We start from the raw sequence: 15,574 nt of genomic DNA, 5'->3' as shown, positions 1-15,574 counted from the left end.
CCTGAGCTGAAGGCAGAGGCTTTAACCCACTGAGCCACCCAGGTGCCCCTATTTTCTGAAATTTTAATACAGGAGCCCAATACCATGTTATTGCTGTATTACAAAGTCTTCAAAGAGAAGTAGCATGGACAGTCAAGAGAATGGTGGGATTGCTTTGGGATTTGTCACAGCAGCACCCCTGGAGGAGGGTGCCTGCAGGAAATGTAAGGGTTTCCCGCTTCTCTGTTTTACAGAGAAAGGGACCAGAAGTTCATCTCGGGAGGGTAAATACAATCAGGGATGGTAACGATAGCCCCCTTGCTAGGAGAGAAGGGTGTGGGGGCTCTGAAGATGACCAAGGGGGCTGCACTGAGTAAGGTGGGCAAGTGGCCCTATTGTCTTGGAAAGAAGGTAGAATGAGGTACCTGGTGAGAATTGTAAAGAGGCCCTCCCCAAGCCCTGGGGAGGAACAGGATGGTGGTTTCAAGCCTGCTCCAGGCAGAGGACTACCCCTGGGGGATGGGGAGTGGGGGTCAGGGGACCTGGGTCTCTCCAGGCTCTGGTGGGAAGCAAACCAGGTGTTCTGTGCACCGGGCAATATTGGCCTGTTGGTAGAAGGAAGTAGACACCCCAAGATCTCCTCCCACTGGGGTCGGAGGCAGGCTAATCTCCACTTAGAGTGTGTTTAAGTCTCAGGACTTTTCCTTCAATGTTCACAGCTCCGTCCTACTTGATATTTGCAAAATACAGCACCGTAAGCCTGTGATGCAGGATAGGGATGCAGTGACACACATGACCGATGTGTCCCTCTGCCCGGGAGCTGCTTTTCCAGCCGCCCCCCTCCTCCTTCCTCTCCCCGGGGTAACCACAGCTCTCTCCTATCCTTCTAACACTCGTATCTTGAAACAATACATTGTTTGCTTCTCTTTTTTTTTTTTTTTTAGTGATATAAGATTGTATTATGCTCCATGCAACTTCTTGTCTTTAACAGCAAGTTGCTACAAGTCACCTGATGGTAGGTGCGGGTCATTTAATCATTTAGTCATTTAAACAAAGTTTGTCCATCCTCTTTCTGACAGATGCTTGGTTTCCAGTTGTTGCTGTTGTGGATACAGCTGCTCTGAGCATTGCAGCCCTGTCCTGGGCGCACATTGTCCCCTGGAGTGGTGTCACTGGCCAGAGGCTCCTGAATGCCAGCCAGCACCACCCTGTTTTCCCCGAAGGGTCCCACTGCCTGTGGCCACCAGCCCCTTATGGAAAAGAGCCCCTTTGCGTCTCCCACCCCATGCACCACTCTCGCTGTGGCCCCAGAGCATTCAGGAAGTAGGTGGGAGGGTATGCACGTGGGGAGAGCTGGTCCTGTAGGTAAAGAAAACTCCTACCAGTCACCCAGCCAGAGTGAGTCCTAAAACATGCATGGTCTCTGGTGGTTTATCTGTTGATCCTGCTATGTCCTGAATGTTTCTATGTACATGATGTCTCAAAGAAAACCAACCCTTCAGGAACATGCATTGCAGAAGTCCTCACAGGGACATGGGCGACCCCTGAATTGATGGATAACAGAGGGATGAGTTAGGGTATCACAGCAGCCCAGACAGCAACCTGGGACACGCTGCCAGCATTTAAGGGAGGCCATCCTGATCCCCAACTGTCCTCGTGCCCTGAGTGCAGTGACAGTAAAACTTACATGAGCAGATGCTTGAAGCCTCCTGCGGACCAGGAGCAGTGAAAAGTGTGGTCAGGATGTGACTCTGTCTTCTAGGAACATACCCGACGGTCACACCCCACCCAGGCAGGACTGGATGTATGCAGGGATATTACTGCTGCGCTGTAACACTAAAGGACACAAAGTAATCTAATTGCCCATAATTCAGGGACGAATGAAATAAAAGCAGCAAGTCTGCAATGGAATCATGAGTTTCCGTGGAGATAAACATATGGATGCACATAGTTTCCCACCTGAGGGACCAAAGCTGTGGTATTTCTCTCCCCATCTTCTAGCAGATGTAGGTCGAGGGCTGCTCAGGGACACTGACTCCCTGCACACCGAACATCCCTGTGCTCAGGTCTGGTGGCCAGAGGGAACCTCCAGGAGGGTGGCAGATGGAGCCGCTGGGAGCCTTGAGGAACGCTACTTGGAAGTGTTTACTGCCACAGGGATGTGGCTTGCGGGGGTAGGTGTCATGCCCAGACTCCCTTGTGGTGGGAGCATTGCCAGAATGGTAGGCTCTGGAATGTACAGTCCACAGTCTGTGTCTTCAACATTCTGCTGCCCGGGAAGGGAATGGCTCACTTGCATGGGCCATGTGGAGAAGGGCTACATACAGCCTAGGGGTGGGGGAGCCATGGGAGAGAAGGGACCTCTGCCCCCAATGGCTCCATGGGGGAGCTGTTCTGGCCATCTCCTGCTGCGTAAAGAGAACCCAGATGATCTGTCACTGTCACTGAGCCTTCGCCACAGACTGCAGCGCCTGCACCCCAGGAAGAGGTCCCCAGCCCCACAGGGAAGGGCGGCACCCCGACCCCTGGCCCAGGGACCTCATGGGGAGCTGTAGCAGCCCGGCAGGCTGAGCAGCTCTAGGCCTGGCCTCCTCCACCTTCACCCACCAAGACTATGCAGCCAGTGGCCGAGGCTGACAGATGCAGCCGGCTGAGACACCCAAGCTGAATAATGCATGAAGCAGCATTCGGACAAAGAATCAGGGGTTTATTTTAGCAAAATTTTAAATCATGGAACTCTGCCTCCCAGGAAGCTGCCTGGGTGACAAAGCCACCACAGAAAACTGAAAAACAAAACAAAACAAAACAAAAACCAACACCATAACTACAAAAATCTGGGAAACATTTTCCTGACAAAGCCAAAAACAGCAGAACACTGAAACATTTTAAACCAGTCTTTGTAACCCAATCCACCAGTGTCCTTTCCTTGCTGGGGAGGCTGCTGGCCAGCACCCCTCAGCTCTGAGATGGAAAACCACGAAATGGAAGACAGCTGCCAGTAAGCTAAAATGCCAAGTGACCTTCAGTTTGCGCTCTTGATTCCTTCAGGAAGTGGGGGAGAGCTTGTTAGTAGAATAAATCATTGAAGGGTGCCCGGGTGGGCACCCCTCCAGACCCCCTCTTGTCTTGTCCAGCTGGTCACGTGAGACCCTGTCTTCCTCAGCCCATCTGATGACCCGTCTGGGACCTTGCTGTTGAGGGGCGGGCAGTCAGCCTGTGACCTGTGAGGACAGACACGTTCTGGCGCCAGCCGGAGAGGAAGGCGGTCAGAGGACACCAGAGTGGGAGGAATTCCCTGTGACCCACACGAGGGAGAAGAGGCACCTTCAGCCCCGGGGCCTGGCGTGTGGCCCCCATACTCACAACAGAGGGTGTGACATCAAGTGCCATCAATGGGGGGTGTGAAGTATGAGGGAGTGTGTGTAAATGTGACAAGCTTCAGGACGCAGGAGGCGCTGAAGGACATGGCAGCAGGTGCTGTGATTGCAGAACCAGAGGGTGAATTCTAATGGTGGCGACCTGGGGGGGCGGGCACTGGATGGGTAATAACTTCAGCAAACAGGTCGCATCAAAGGCTGCGTGGGCACTGAGGGGGCTTGGAACTAAGGTGTGTGTCATGGAAGTGTGTGGAACAACTGACTGTGAGGTGGCATGTGACACACTGTGGGTATGGCATACAAGGGAACATGGGAACAAGCCTCCAGGTGTGTCACAGGCCTGGCTCCTCCCCCCTTCATCCTGGTGCTGTTTCAGGCTCCTGGGCTTTCCACCGCTCTCCAGCAGGGTGAGTCTTCATGGGGAGCCCTGGGGCATCCCCTTCCCAGGTCCACAGGTGTCGGCCATCACTGACCCTTGCTGGCAGACCTCATGGACACAGCATCCGTGAAGGCCTCCGCAGGCTTCTGAGGAGGAGGAGCCCTAGAACTGGAAAGGGAAAGCATCCATTGCAGGCAGGGGTAACTACATCAGCAAAGGCATCAGACATGAATGGGACTGACCTGCCGGTCCCTGGCCAGCCTGGCCCTCGCAGGCCAGTAGGGTCCTGTAACCAGGCTCGTGGGCTCTCACCACAGGGTGTAGGGGCACCACAGCCCAGGTTTGGCCTCTGCTCTGCCAAGCTGCCCTTCCTCAGCTGTGCTCTGATTTCTGTTTCTCAAAGCCTCAGGCATATCCTGCCCTGGTCTTCCCAAAGTTCTGGCATTTTGATTTACATTCAGGGAAACTGAGAAAGGACACCACATATCCAAACAGTCACTAAGGGGACATTCAGTCCTTCCTAAGGGACTCCCATGGCTGGCTGCCTTCCCAAAGCCACAAGGGGGTATCCTCACTGCCACACCCACACACCCACAGAAGGGTGGGAGGCAGCCCGAGGCCGGGGTTCCACTGAGCTGGTTTCGGCTTTTATCTTTAGTCCAGGCAGAATGAAAGGTCAGATTCCCACTGCCCCCCGCCCCCCGAGTTTTCACCACTGCACCTCCAGCCAGAATTTAGCACCCCTTGTCATGGTGCACCCGCCCCTTACCCCACCCCCCCATAGAGCCCTTCACCTATGTGGGCTGCTGTGAAGGAAAGCCAGACTCTCCACCTCTCTTATCTGATCTTTGCGACCAGCCAGCATTCTTGTGCCCTTTGGCAGTAAAGGAAAACTGAGGCGTGGAGGTTTGTTGAGATGCCCAAGATCCAACACCTTCAGTAGCAGAGCAAATGGCAAAACAAAGCAGAGAAACTCCAAAATGTCAGAAGTAAACAAAACAAAACATTTCAAAAACATGGGCTCCCCAGCTCACCAAGGTCCTCTAACACCTGCCACCATCGGGCACTCTGGGCTCTGTGGGCACACACGGAAGACTTAGGATCTGGCCAGATGGAGATCAAAGGTGGGGCCAGCCATGGGGGAGGGCAGCACCACTCCATGACAGGCAGAGTGGAAGGCAGCTCAGGGTGGGCTCCAGGGCCAGAGCCTGAACCCAAAGACACAGGGCTTTCCTCCTGGGCTACGGCTGTCCGGTGCCAGGGCAGGGGCCAGGCGAGGCCGCAGATGGCACTGAACCAGCATTCTGCTCTATTGCACCACAAACAGGTCTGGGGTCAAAGCTGACCACCACCCCCCCATCGGCCCCTGCCAAAATGGTCTCTCACAAGTTAAAAAAATACTAGTAATTCAATGCTTCCCCACCCAGGGGTCTGGAGGAGTGCCTGCCAAATGGCGCAGTTAGAGGAAGCAAGCATCAAGTGACCGGCAGGGACGGGTGTACAGCCGTCTGAGGTGGGCGGCACCCAAACCTGGCCAGGTGGGATGGAGGCCCCAGAGGGCCGGCCAAGCAGGGAAACGCGGGGGGGCCGTGGTGCTCAGAGTTGAGTCCGGGCAGGCAGCCCCAGCACGCACACTGTCCGGCCCCACCTGAGACCCCGGGGCATCGGTTGGTGTGACGGACCCCGTAGAGGCTCCACGGCCTAGTGCAGCCGCAGGTAGGAAGGGGCAGAGTAGTTGAAAAGCAAGAAGTCCATCCTGTAGAGGTCGAAGAGGCGCCGCTGGTAGAAGGGGCTGATGTCCCGGAAGAGGCGCTCGGCCAGGTCGCGGGCGGCAGCCCCCTTGGCCCGGGGCGGGGGCGCCGGGAAGCGCAGGCCAGATGCGCCCACCAGGCCCAGCACGAAGGCCGAGTCCTCCGCCAGCGTCTCGAACTTGCCCACCACGTCGTAGCGCAGGCGGCACGGGTGGCAGAGGGCGTGCGCGCGCTCCCAGTGCTCGTTGAAGGGCTCCTCGCGGCGCGTGCGCGGGTCCAGCAGGTAGGCCAGGAACTCAGCGAAGCGCACATCGTGGCCGCGCGCCAGCGCTTCGGGGTGCGCACGCGGCCTTAGGCGCCGCACAATGCGCGTGCCATAGCGCTGCTGGAAGGCCGCGCTGTAGGGCCGCGCGAACTTGTTGCGATAGGCCGACGCCAGGCGCTCGAAGGGCTCGCGCACGAAGAGGACTGCCAGGTAGGCGCGCAGCCGCCGGTTGATCTCCGCCGGGCTGAAGTCGGCCAGTGAGGGCAGGCGGCCCGGCGCGTGCGCCTCGTGCGCGGGGATTGCAAGCGGGTCGCCTCGGGCGCGGCCGCTCAGCGCCAGCAGCACGCGCTTCCAGTTGGTGCAGGCCACCTTGGGCACATAGCAATAGAGCAGGCCATGCGCGTCGTCCACCAGCACGTGCCGCAGGTCCTCGGGCCCCAGCAGGCGCTGCCGGCGCGTATGGCGACTGCAGGCGCGGCGCAGCAGGTCCCGCCGCTGGCGGTGCACTTCGGCCAAGGCGGAGCGCGGGCCCTGTGGGCGACAGCGGAAGTGGGGGGAGGGGAGTGAAGGTGGGGTCATTGCTGCAGGCCCTGCGCCCACCAGCTCCTGGAGAAGGAACAGGGGATTTGAACCCCGGCACTGCCACCCATCATTGTGATTTGGGACCCAGGGATCTGCCGTAGGCCAGAATTGGGGTGTGTGTGTGTGACTCTAACCTCACTGAGGCAGATGGAAGGATGTGACAAATAGGGTTGGACACTCAGGACCAAGGAGGTCCTGGTAATGCATATGCTGGTGTCAGAGTAAGCCTGATTAATAAGTCATCAGAATGGTGAGCATGGGCACAAATTGAATATCTGCTCACTGTTTACTAAAAGCGAGATCGTGTATAAGAACAGTGTTAACTCCACATAAAGAGTTGAGAAATGCAGCCACCTGTAAGCTACTGAGATACTTTTTTGTTCAATAATAAAATTAGCGAATTCTGTATTTAGGAATTGTTATGTTCCTTTGGATCTTGATTCCCCCCCTCCCCCCAACAAATTCTAACCTCAGTAGCTGGGCAGGAAACTTGCCCTCTCTGAAGCCTGTCTCTCTTCTGTGAAATACTAACATCCACTATTTATCTAGCACCTACTGTATGCCAGGCACTTCACGTGCACTTTACAACTCTATAAACTAGGTGGTATTAGTATACCTGGGCCAGCCCCTCCCAGCCTGTCTCAGCAGTGCTAAGATCCAAGCTACAGAATGGTGACTCCTTTCCTTCAAGTCCTTTCTGCACCAAACAGGGTTTCCACTTCCAAGACCCCAATGACCCTCCTCTTCCTGATTTTCATCCAAGACTTCTTAGGAAAAGTGTTTATAATTTCTCAAAATTGCCTTAAAAACCTTCAAGATATAATAATAATAATAAAAAAACATTGTGGAGGACATGGGAAAATGGTACCTTAATTCATTGCTGGTGAGAATGTAGAATGATACAGCTGTTGTGGAAAGCAGTTTGGCAACTTCTCAAAAAACAAAACAAACAGATGATCCATCTAGGTATATGCCCAAGATAACTAGAAACATATGCCAGGCCAAGACTTGTACATAAATGTTCACAGCAACCTTATTCATAATAGCCAAAAGGTGGAAACAACTCAAATGTCCAGGTGGATAGTCATCCAATGATGACTGGATACATAGTATGTGGTCTGTCCATAAAAGGGAATATTACCCAGCCATAGAAGGTATGAAGTTCTGATGCACCCTAAGAAAAAGATTATGCCTGCCAAGTGAAAGAAGCCAGACACAAAAGGCCACATGTTGTATGATGGATTCCACTTACATGAAATGTCCAGAATAGATCCATAGAGACAGAAAGTAGACTGGTAGTTGTCAGAGGCAGGTGGGAGGGGAGGAGGAGGGACTGCTAATGGGTGCTGGGTTTCTTTTTGCGGGTGATGAAAGTGTTCTGTAGTTAGAGAGTGGTAATGGCTATGCGGCCTTGTAAGTGCACTACACACTACTGAAGTGTACACTTTAAAAGAGTGAATTTTGTGGTATGTGAATTATATCCCAGTTATGAAAAAAAGCCTTATGTTTCCATTTCAGGGAAGGACAAAGCAGCACCTGAAATGGTGGGACACTTGGTCCAATGCCCATGTAAGAGTATCTGCTGTTGCTGGGTGGGAAGGGGAAGAATATGTCTGTGTGTGAGGCAGTGCTCACTTGAGCTTCTCATGCCTTTAAAAGTATACTGCAGAAATCCAAGATCCTGCTAGTGATAAAAGCTGAAGTACAGAACAAGAGTTGACGTGTCACACTTTTGATTTACAAAGGGTGAGGAAAGAAAGAAAAAAAATGTTTCAGAAAGGATAGGTTGTAGGGAGCCTCTCATATTTTAACTTTTTTAAAAGACTTATTTATTTCAGAGAAAGAGAGAGAGAGAGAATAGGGGGGAAGAGAGAGTGAGCATGGTGGGGAGGGGCAGAGGGAGAGAGAGAGAGAGAATCCCAAGCAGTGCCCTGCTGAGATCAGAGCCCAATGCACAGCTCCATGTCATAACCCCAAGATCATGATCTGAGCCAAAATCATGAGTTGGACACTTAACTGACTGAGCCACCGAGGTGCCCTGGGAGCCTCTCTTTTAGATGTATATTGAAATTGTCATGTAATGAACAAGGCTGGGATTTGCTTCCAAATAAGCCCAGGTAGGAAGGGAGGGAGAGGGGTCTGGATGAAACAGGATTGGACAAGATTTGATCACTGTTTAAACTGGGTTACGGGAATGTGGGGGTTCGTTGTACATTTTACTTCTGTATGTGTTTGAATTTGTCTCAATCTGAACATGAAGCAGAAAAAACAGAGGACATATATACATGTAGGTATGATGCTGGAAAAGTATCTAAGCACCTGACAGCATTGGACACTACACACATGCCTGGAAAGGCACACAGGGAATGAACTGGTCACCTGCAGGGGTAACCAGGGCCAGGGTGGGAAGGGAAGTTACCCTTCACTGGATGCACTCTTTTGAAGGGTTGGATGCCCTATCATGTGCTTATCTTCCTTTTTCAAAATCTCACTGAGCGCTGGCTGCCAACCTCAGAGCAGTGAGGGGTGTGAGAGAACTAGGAGGATTCCCTTCCCTCTAAGGCAAACTCACAGGACTGGCCTCAAAAGCCTGGCTCTACATGGGTGCCAGGAGAAGGCTGTATCTAGTGGCCCCACAGCCAAGGTCTACTTTCAGCTTCCAGACATCCCCACATATTTCTTGTCACAGGGAGAGTTGGCCATCTACCCAACTGTCAGTCACCCTCCTTCCTTGCCAACAGACCCCACTTACGGTCATGTGCAGAGCCTTGGGGAAGAACCAGTCATAGCAGCCTCACACAACTTCATGAAAGCTATGGGTCCAGGGGTGGGCATGTGGCTTGGTTTGGGCCAAGGAGATGTGCAGGGATGTCTGCTAGTCTCCCAGGAAAGACTTACCTTCAGTACAAAAAGAGAGGGCTCCTAAAGGAAAAAAATCTTTGCCTCAGCCCCTCCCTTTCTGCTTGGGGTACCATTGTGTGAGATGTCTGGAGCCCTGGCAGTCATCTTGGAGTTGTGAAGCAACAAGATATACCATATGTCAACATTCAGAGGGTGATAATGGGCAACATCCTGCTGCTGTACCAAGGGCTGCTGATTTCTGAGCATCTTGGGAAGTAAACACTGACTGTCCTAATGGCTTAAAGTCAGCTTTTCTGTTGCTTGGAGCCCCATAAATACCAAGACAGTTAGTACTATCTCCATACAAATGAAAAAAACTGAGGCTTAGAAGAAATAAGTTGCCTATAGCTCTCTCAAGTAGGGGAGTTGGGACTCCCAATGCAGGTCCCTTAGGACTCAGAAGCTGGGCTATGCCCACCAGTACAGGAACAAACCCTGCAGCTACAATCCTCATCTCTCCCTGCCTGACTGGACTTGGCTGCCTGGATTCTTAGCCTGGCTCTAATCCTTATGAGCTCTGTGGCCTTCTCTGTACCCTTGGCCTCCCTGTGCCTCAATTTCCTCATCTGTAAACAGGGATACCAACATCCCCACTTTATAGGGTTGCCATGAGGACTAAGTAAGTTCATTGAACTAGACTCTCTGGTACACAGTTAGCCGTTGTTGGCCAGATTATTTTTTTTACTCTTTTTTTCTCCAGCTGCAAGGTGCTAAGCTCCCAGGGCCTTGACACCCAACAATCAGTGGGAACTCAGGCTGTGAGGGGGCTGAGCCAGCCCCATCTACCCCTCAGAAGCCTATGGAACTAGTGGAACCAGGATCCTGCTGAGAGCCTGGCCTGCCCTCAGCTTGCTGTGTGGCCCGGGGCAAGCCTGTTACCCTCTCTGAAGCAAGGCCTCCATAACTGCAATCCAAGGGCGTGGGTCAGAGAAGTTCCACAGACCCCCTTGGCTCAGCCCTCTGGGATTCAGTGTACAACTACCTACCCAACCTGTCTGACCATTCTTCCCAGCTCGAAACCTGACTTCCCTGTGGCCCTTGTCCCACCTGCCAGGCACTGCCAAACTGCTGCCCACTCCTGGCTTGCCTCACATCCTCTTCTGTCATCTCTCCACCGCCAGGCATGCAGCCCCCCTTACTCTTTGCATCTTAACTCCTTCCCAGCAAGTCTTAGCTCCAACATCCCTTACTTGGAGAGGATCTCTCTCCCTGATCTAAACTAGGACCCTCCCAGTAATCTCCTGTTGCACCTTGTACTGCCCCTTTAGATGCAAATCAGCCACAGGTTAGTGCAGATGGCAATGATAGGATGATGTCTTCCTCACCTGAGAAGGTCAGCTACACAGGTCAGGGACCCAGCTGACCTGCTTGCCACTGGATCAGCAGCATCCTGAGCACAGCCTGCATACAGTAGGTGCTCTATACATGCTGTCTGAATGGGTGCCTCTCCTCGTGCCTGCTGATATGTGTGTGAGCCAGGGGCCTGTGGATCTCAGTGGGGTCTGTGTGTGTGTTTGGGCTATGCATGGTTCACAGCAGAAGTGGAATGCCTGAGACAGCAAGCCTCCTGGTCCCAGTGCCTGAGAACAGCAAGAAGGCAAGGGCTCCCTGCATGTTTCCCTATCACAGCAGGTATTAAGATCTGGGGGGGTCACCTAATTCCTGTCTCCCCACTAGACTATCAACTTCCTGAAGGTCCTTTATTCTTTTATATCCTCAACACATGGCAGAGTACCCGGCACAGTGTGACTTCAGCCTGTTGTTGGGTGGATGGTGGATGGGTAGGAGGGTAGGTGGGTGGGTGGGTGGAGACCAGGTCTCAGCTTGTCCTAAGATTTGCCCTTGTCACAGGCATTTTCCTCTCTGCACAGGGCCTTGACTTGCAGAGGAAGCCTCTTTAAGTCCAACTGTGGGCTCTAATCCCAAGATGGAAGGTCTACACTGGAAACTCAGTTCTCAGTTTCCTGTGGCTGGAGGTAGAGGAAGGCATCACTGGATAGGGGTCTGTCCACCTACCTGGTCCAAGTCATAAAGCATCTGCAGGGGACTCCTCCTCTTCCCACCAAGCCAGCCAGAGCCCAAGCTGTTTTCAAATGCTATGGGGCATAAAGAAAGAGACATCAGTTGGGCTGGCTGTAGCCCTTGGGGGACTTGGCCAACTCCCTTAGGCACATTTGATCTACCTCTGGGACTCAGTTTCCCTGTTGTGTCTCACCTGCCTCCAGGAAGCTTGATGGGGTGTGGGCCACTGATAGGCCCCCTAATCCACCAGGGCAGGATACTTGGTATTGTTCCTGCCCCATGTTGCCCCCCGCCTTCAGAGCTGGAGGACACCAGGTAGGCAGGGATGAGAAGAAAGTTGGAACTCAGCCCACAGCCCACTGGTAAAGACCTGGCCACCCAAACTTACCCATCTACATCTGCCTTCATTTCATGCCCCATGCCTATCAGCCCCATATCCATGGGGCTCTAAGGGGCTCACCAAGATGGCTGGCATTGCAGCCTCCCGAGATCCTGGGTGTGGGCAGCCAGAAAGAGCTGGGTAGCAATAGAGGTAGCACAGCCAAGCTGCAGGTTCTCCAGTGACAGCCCACCAGGTCACATGACCTCCATGGACTCCTACAGCAGCCTGTAATTCCTTGGCCAATGTGTATGTCACTTGGTGGTAAATGCAGGTTTCACTGTCTCCCAGATTGGAAGACAGTGTGCAGGGATACAATCTGTCTGTCTCGCTGCTGCACTCTTCAATCTTCCTAAAATTACCAAAAACTCTGCTTACTAAATTTATTCTTTTACTCTAAAGGCATTTTAAGGAATATCTTCCTACATATTCCATTAACATAATGTAGTTGATTTAGGTAAGCATAGGCTCATGATCTTCTGCTTCTTGATCACATTTTTCTATAGTATAATGCAGTCTTCAAAAAGATCACCAAAACTGGCAAACCTTCAGGTACACAGACCAACCAAGAAGAACGAAGTCTCAAATTATTAAAAACAGGAATGAAAGAGAAACCATTAGAATTGAATCTTACAGAAATGAGAAAGGCATGAACAACTCCTAAAAAGATGAGGATTCCTGAAATTGACTCAAAAAGAAACAGAAAATCCCAATGACATAGAACCATTTTATGTATAATGTATATGTGTAATAATGTACTGTATAATAATATGTATAATAATGCAATGTATGATAATATGTATACATACACTGAAGTAGTAATGTAAAAAAAAAAAGAGAGAGAGAGAGAGAAGCCCAGAATCAGATGATTCACTAGTGAATTTTACCAAGTATTTAAAGAAGAATTAAAACCAATCTCTTCCAAACTCTTTACCCCTCTCAAAAAAACAAAACAGAATTGGGGGTGTAAAATACCTCCTAACTCATTATATGAGCCCAGTATTACCCTGATATCAAAACCAGACATAGATATCACAAGAAAAGAAAATGAGAGATTAGTATCTCTTATGAACATAAAAAAAATACTGCAGACTGTAGACTGAACTCATCAACATATGAAATGGTTATATATAACCAAGTAATATATACCCCAGGAGTGCAAGAGTGATTCAACATACAAAAATCAATCAAGGTAATACACTACCATATTAATAGAGTAAAAGAAAAAACCCACATAATTATCAATACATGCAGGAAAAGTACAGTACAATATTCAATACCCTTCATAATAAAAACACTAAACAAACTAGAACTTGAAGGTAACTTCTTCAAATTGATAAAGGCCATCTAGGAAAAACATATTTTATGGTGAAAAACCAGATGTTTTACCTCTAAGATCAGGAACAAAACAAGGGATGCCCACTTTTACCACTTCTTTTCAACAATGTACTAGAAGTTCTAGCCAGGGTAACTGGGAAAGAAAAGGAAAGAAAAGGCATCCAGATTGGAACAGAAAAAGTAAAATTATGTCTATTTGTAGATAACATGAATATACATAGATTATATAGAATCCACCATAATATATATGTATATATTCTATAATACATAGAATCCATCAACTATTAGAGCTAAGAGCTAATAAATGAGTTCAGCAAGGTTGTAGAATAAAAGATCAATATTCAATAGTCAATTGTATTTCTAAATACTAGTAATGATATATTTGAAATCGAAATTACAAAAAATCTCCTCTTATAATAGTTAAAAAGAATAAAATATTAAGGATTAAATTTAACAAATGAAGTACAAGACTTATCACTGACAACTACAAGACATCACTGAAAGAAATTGAAGACCTGAATGAATGGAAAAATATCCCATGTTCATGGATTGGGAGACTTAATGTCATGAAGGTGGCAGTCCTCTCCAGATTACTAATACTATTGCTATTAAAAACCCTAGCTGTCTTTGTTTTTTTTTTTTTTTTAAGATTTTATTTATTTGACAGACAGAGATCACAAGTAGGCAGAGAGGCAGGCAGAGAGAGAGGAGGAAGCAGGCTCCCCGCTGGGCAGAGAGCCTGATGCAGGGCTCGATCCCAAGACACTGGGATCATGACCTGAGCCGAAGGCAGAGGCTTTAACCCAGTGAGCCACCCAGGCGTCCCCCTAGCTGTCTTTTTTTGCAGATTTACAGTTGTTGACAATTGACAGCTGATCCTTAACTTAATGTGACAATTCAAGGGATTTAGAATATCCAAAATAATCTTGAAAAGGAACAAACTTGGATATCTCACACTTCCTAATTTCACCTACTTACTATGAAGCTACAGTAATTAAGACTATGTGGTGCTGGGATAGGAGAGATACTGACTGATGAAATAGAATTCACAATTCAGAAACAAACATTTACATTTAAGATCTAAGGATCTTTTTTATTGGGTGCCAAGACAATTCAATAGAGAAAAAATAGTCTTTATGATAAACTTTACTGAGAAAACTGGATATCCATATGTAAAAGAATGAAATTGTACCGTTACCTCAAACCATATACAAAAACTAACTCAAAATGGATCATAGGCGTAAATGTAAGAGATAAAAATATAAGGCTCATAATGAAAACATAGACATATATTTCCATGATCTCTGAGTTGGCAATGATTTCATAGATATTGCATCAAAAGCACAAACAACAAAAGAAAAAATAGATAAACTTGACTATAACAACATCAAAAACTTTTCTGCTTCCAAGGATACCATCAAGAGGGTGAAAAGACTACCCGCCAACTTGGAGAAATTATTTTCAAATGATATAACTGATAAAGGACTAGTATCCAGAATATATAAAGTATCTATGACCAAATGATAAAAGACATAACCCAACTTTTCAAGTAGGCAAAGGATATGAATGGACATTTCTCCAGTAATATACAAATTGCCGATAATGGATAAAAAGATGCTCAACATCTCTAGCTGTTAGGAAACCTCCTTAAGACACAACTTCTCACCCACCAAGATGGCTATAATAGAAAAAGACAAAAACAAGTGTTGGTTAGAATGTGGAAAAATTGGAGCCCTTATACTTTGATGGTGGGAACGTAAAAATAGGGATATTTTGCTACAGAAAACAGTTTGGCAATTCCTTAAAAGCTAAGCCTAGAGGGGCACCTCAGTGGCTCAGTGGGTTAGGCCTCTACCTTCAGCTCAGGTCATGATCTCAGGGGCCTGGGATCGAGCCCCGCATACGGCTCTCTGCTCAGCAGGGCACCTGCTTCCCTCTCTCTCTCTGCCTGCCTCTATACCTACTTGTGATCTCTCTGTCAAAAAAAAGAAAAAAAAAACTTAAAAAAAATTGCTAAGCCTAGTGGCACCTGGGTGGCTCAGATGGTTAAGTGTCTGCCTTCAGCTTGGGTCATGGTCTCTAGGTCCTGGGATGGAGTCCCATGTGGGGCTCCTAGCTCAGCAGGGAGTCTCCCACTACCCCTGCTTGTGCTCTTTCTGTCTTACTATCAAATGAGTAAATAAAAAATTAAAATAAAAAAAAAAAGCTAAGCCTAGATGATTTTGGAAAGATGACAGACCAAGAATCTGTCCCTCCACCTAGGCAACAATTGTACTAGCAGAATCTATCTGATACATCAGAGAGAACTGGAATTCTGGAGTCCTTTGAAGGCTTTCAACTTCCAGAGGAAGGCTTATGTGGTAAATGGTGGTAAATTTCAGTCAGTTTCAGCTCTTAGCACAGGGCAACTACCCATCTCCCACCCCCACCACATGGTATGCAGCTGTGCATGTGTTCTTGGAGCAGTTGACATACAGCACTAAAGAGCCAGAGTGGGCAAAAGAGACCTGTTCTCCAAATATCAGAGATCTGTGCTTTGATTAATTGTACCTCCCCACATTGTTGCAACCCCCTCCCCCTCCACATAAAGTGACTTCCAGG

General features: G+C 49.2%; 1 protein-coding gene across 5 annotated transcripts in view; it reads right to left on the bottom strand.

The window, feature by feature from the left end:
• Positions 1–2,665: 2,665 nt before the first annotated feature.
• Positions 2,666–15,574, bottom strand: part of CHST13 (carbohydrate sulfotransferase 13) — a 282,606-nt gene continuing 269,697 nt past the window's right edge. For 3 of the 5 annotated variants that reach the window (XM_082746838.1, XM_082746842.1, XM_082746839.1), the window contains 2 exons: positions 11,251–11,330; positions 2,666–6,282 (listed from right to left, as the gene is read on the bottom strand). In XM_082746838.1, the coding sequence (XP_082602964.1) occupies positions 5,437–6,282; positions 11,251–11,330 (926 nt within the window). In that variant the 3' untranslated portion in view covers positions 2,666–5,436. Of the gene's footprint in view, positions 6,283–11,250; positions 11,331–11,716; positions 11,893–13,024; positions 13,044–15,574 lie in introns of those variants that run through there. The other 2 variants (XM_082746840.1, XM_082746841.1) reach the window with 2 other exon arrangements.

Source organism: Mustela nivalis (genome assembly GCF_964662115.1).
Source record: "Mustela nivalis genome assembly, chromosome: 1".
Classification (NCBI taxonomy): domain Eukaryota; kingdom Metazoa; phylum Chordata; class Mammalia; order Carnivora; family Mustelidae; genus Mustela; species Mustela nivalis.
Note: the sequence above shows the minus strand (reverse complement) of the source record. Positions and strands in the feature narration are given on the sequence as shown.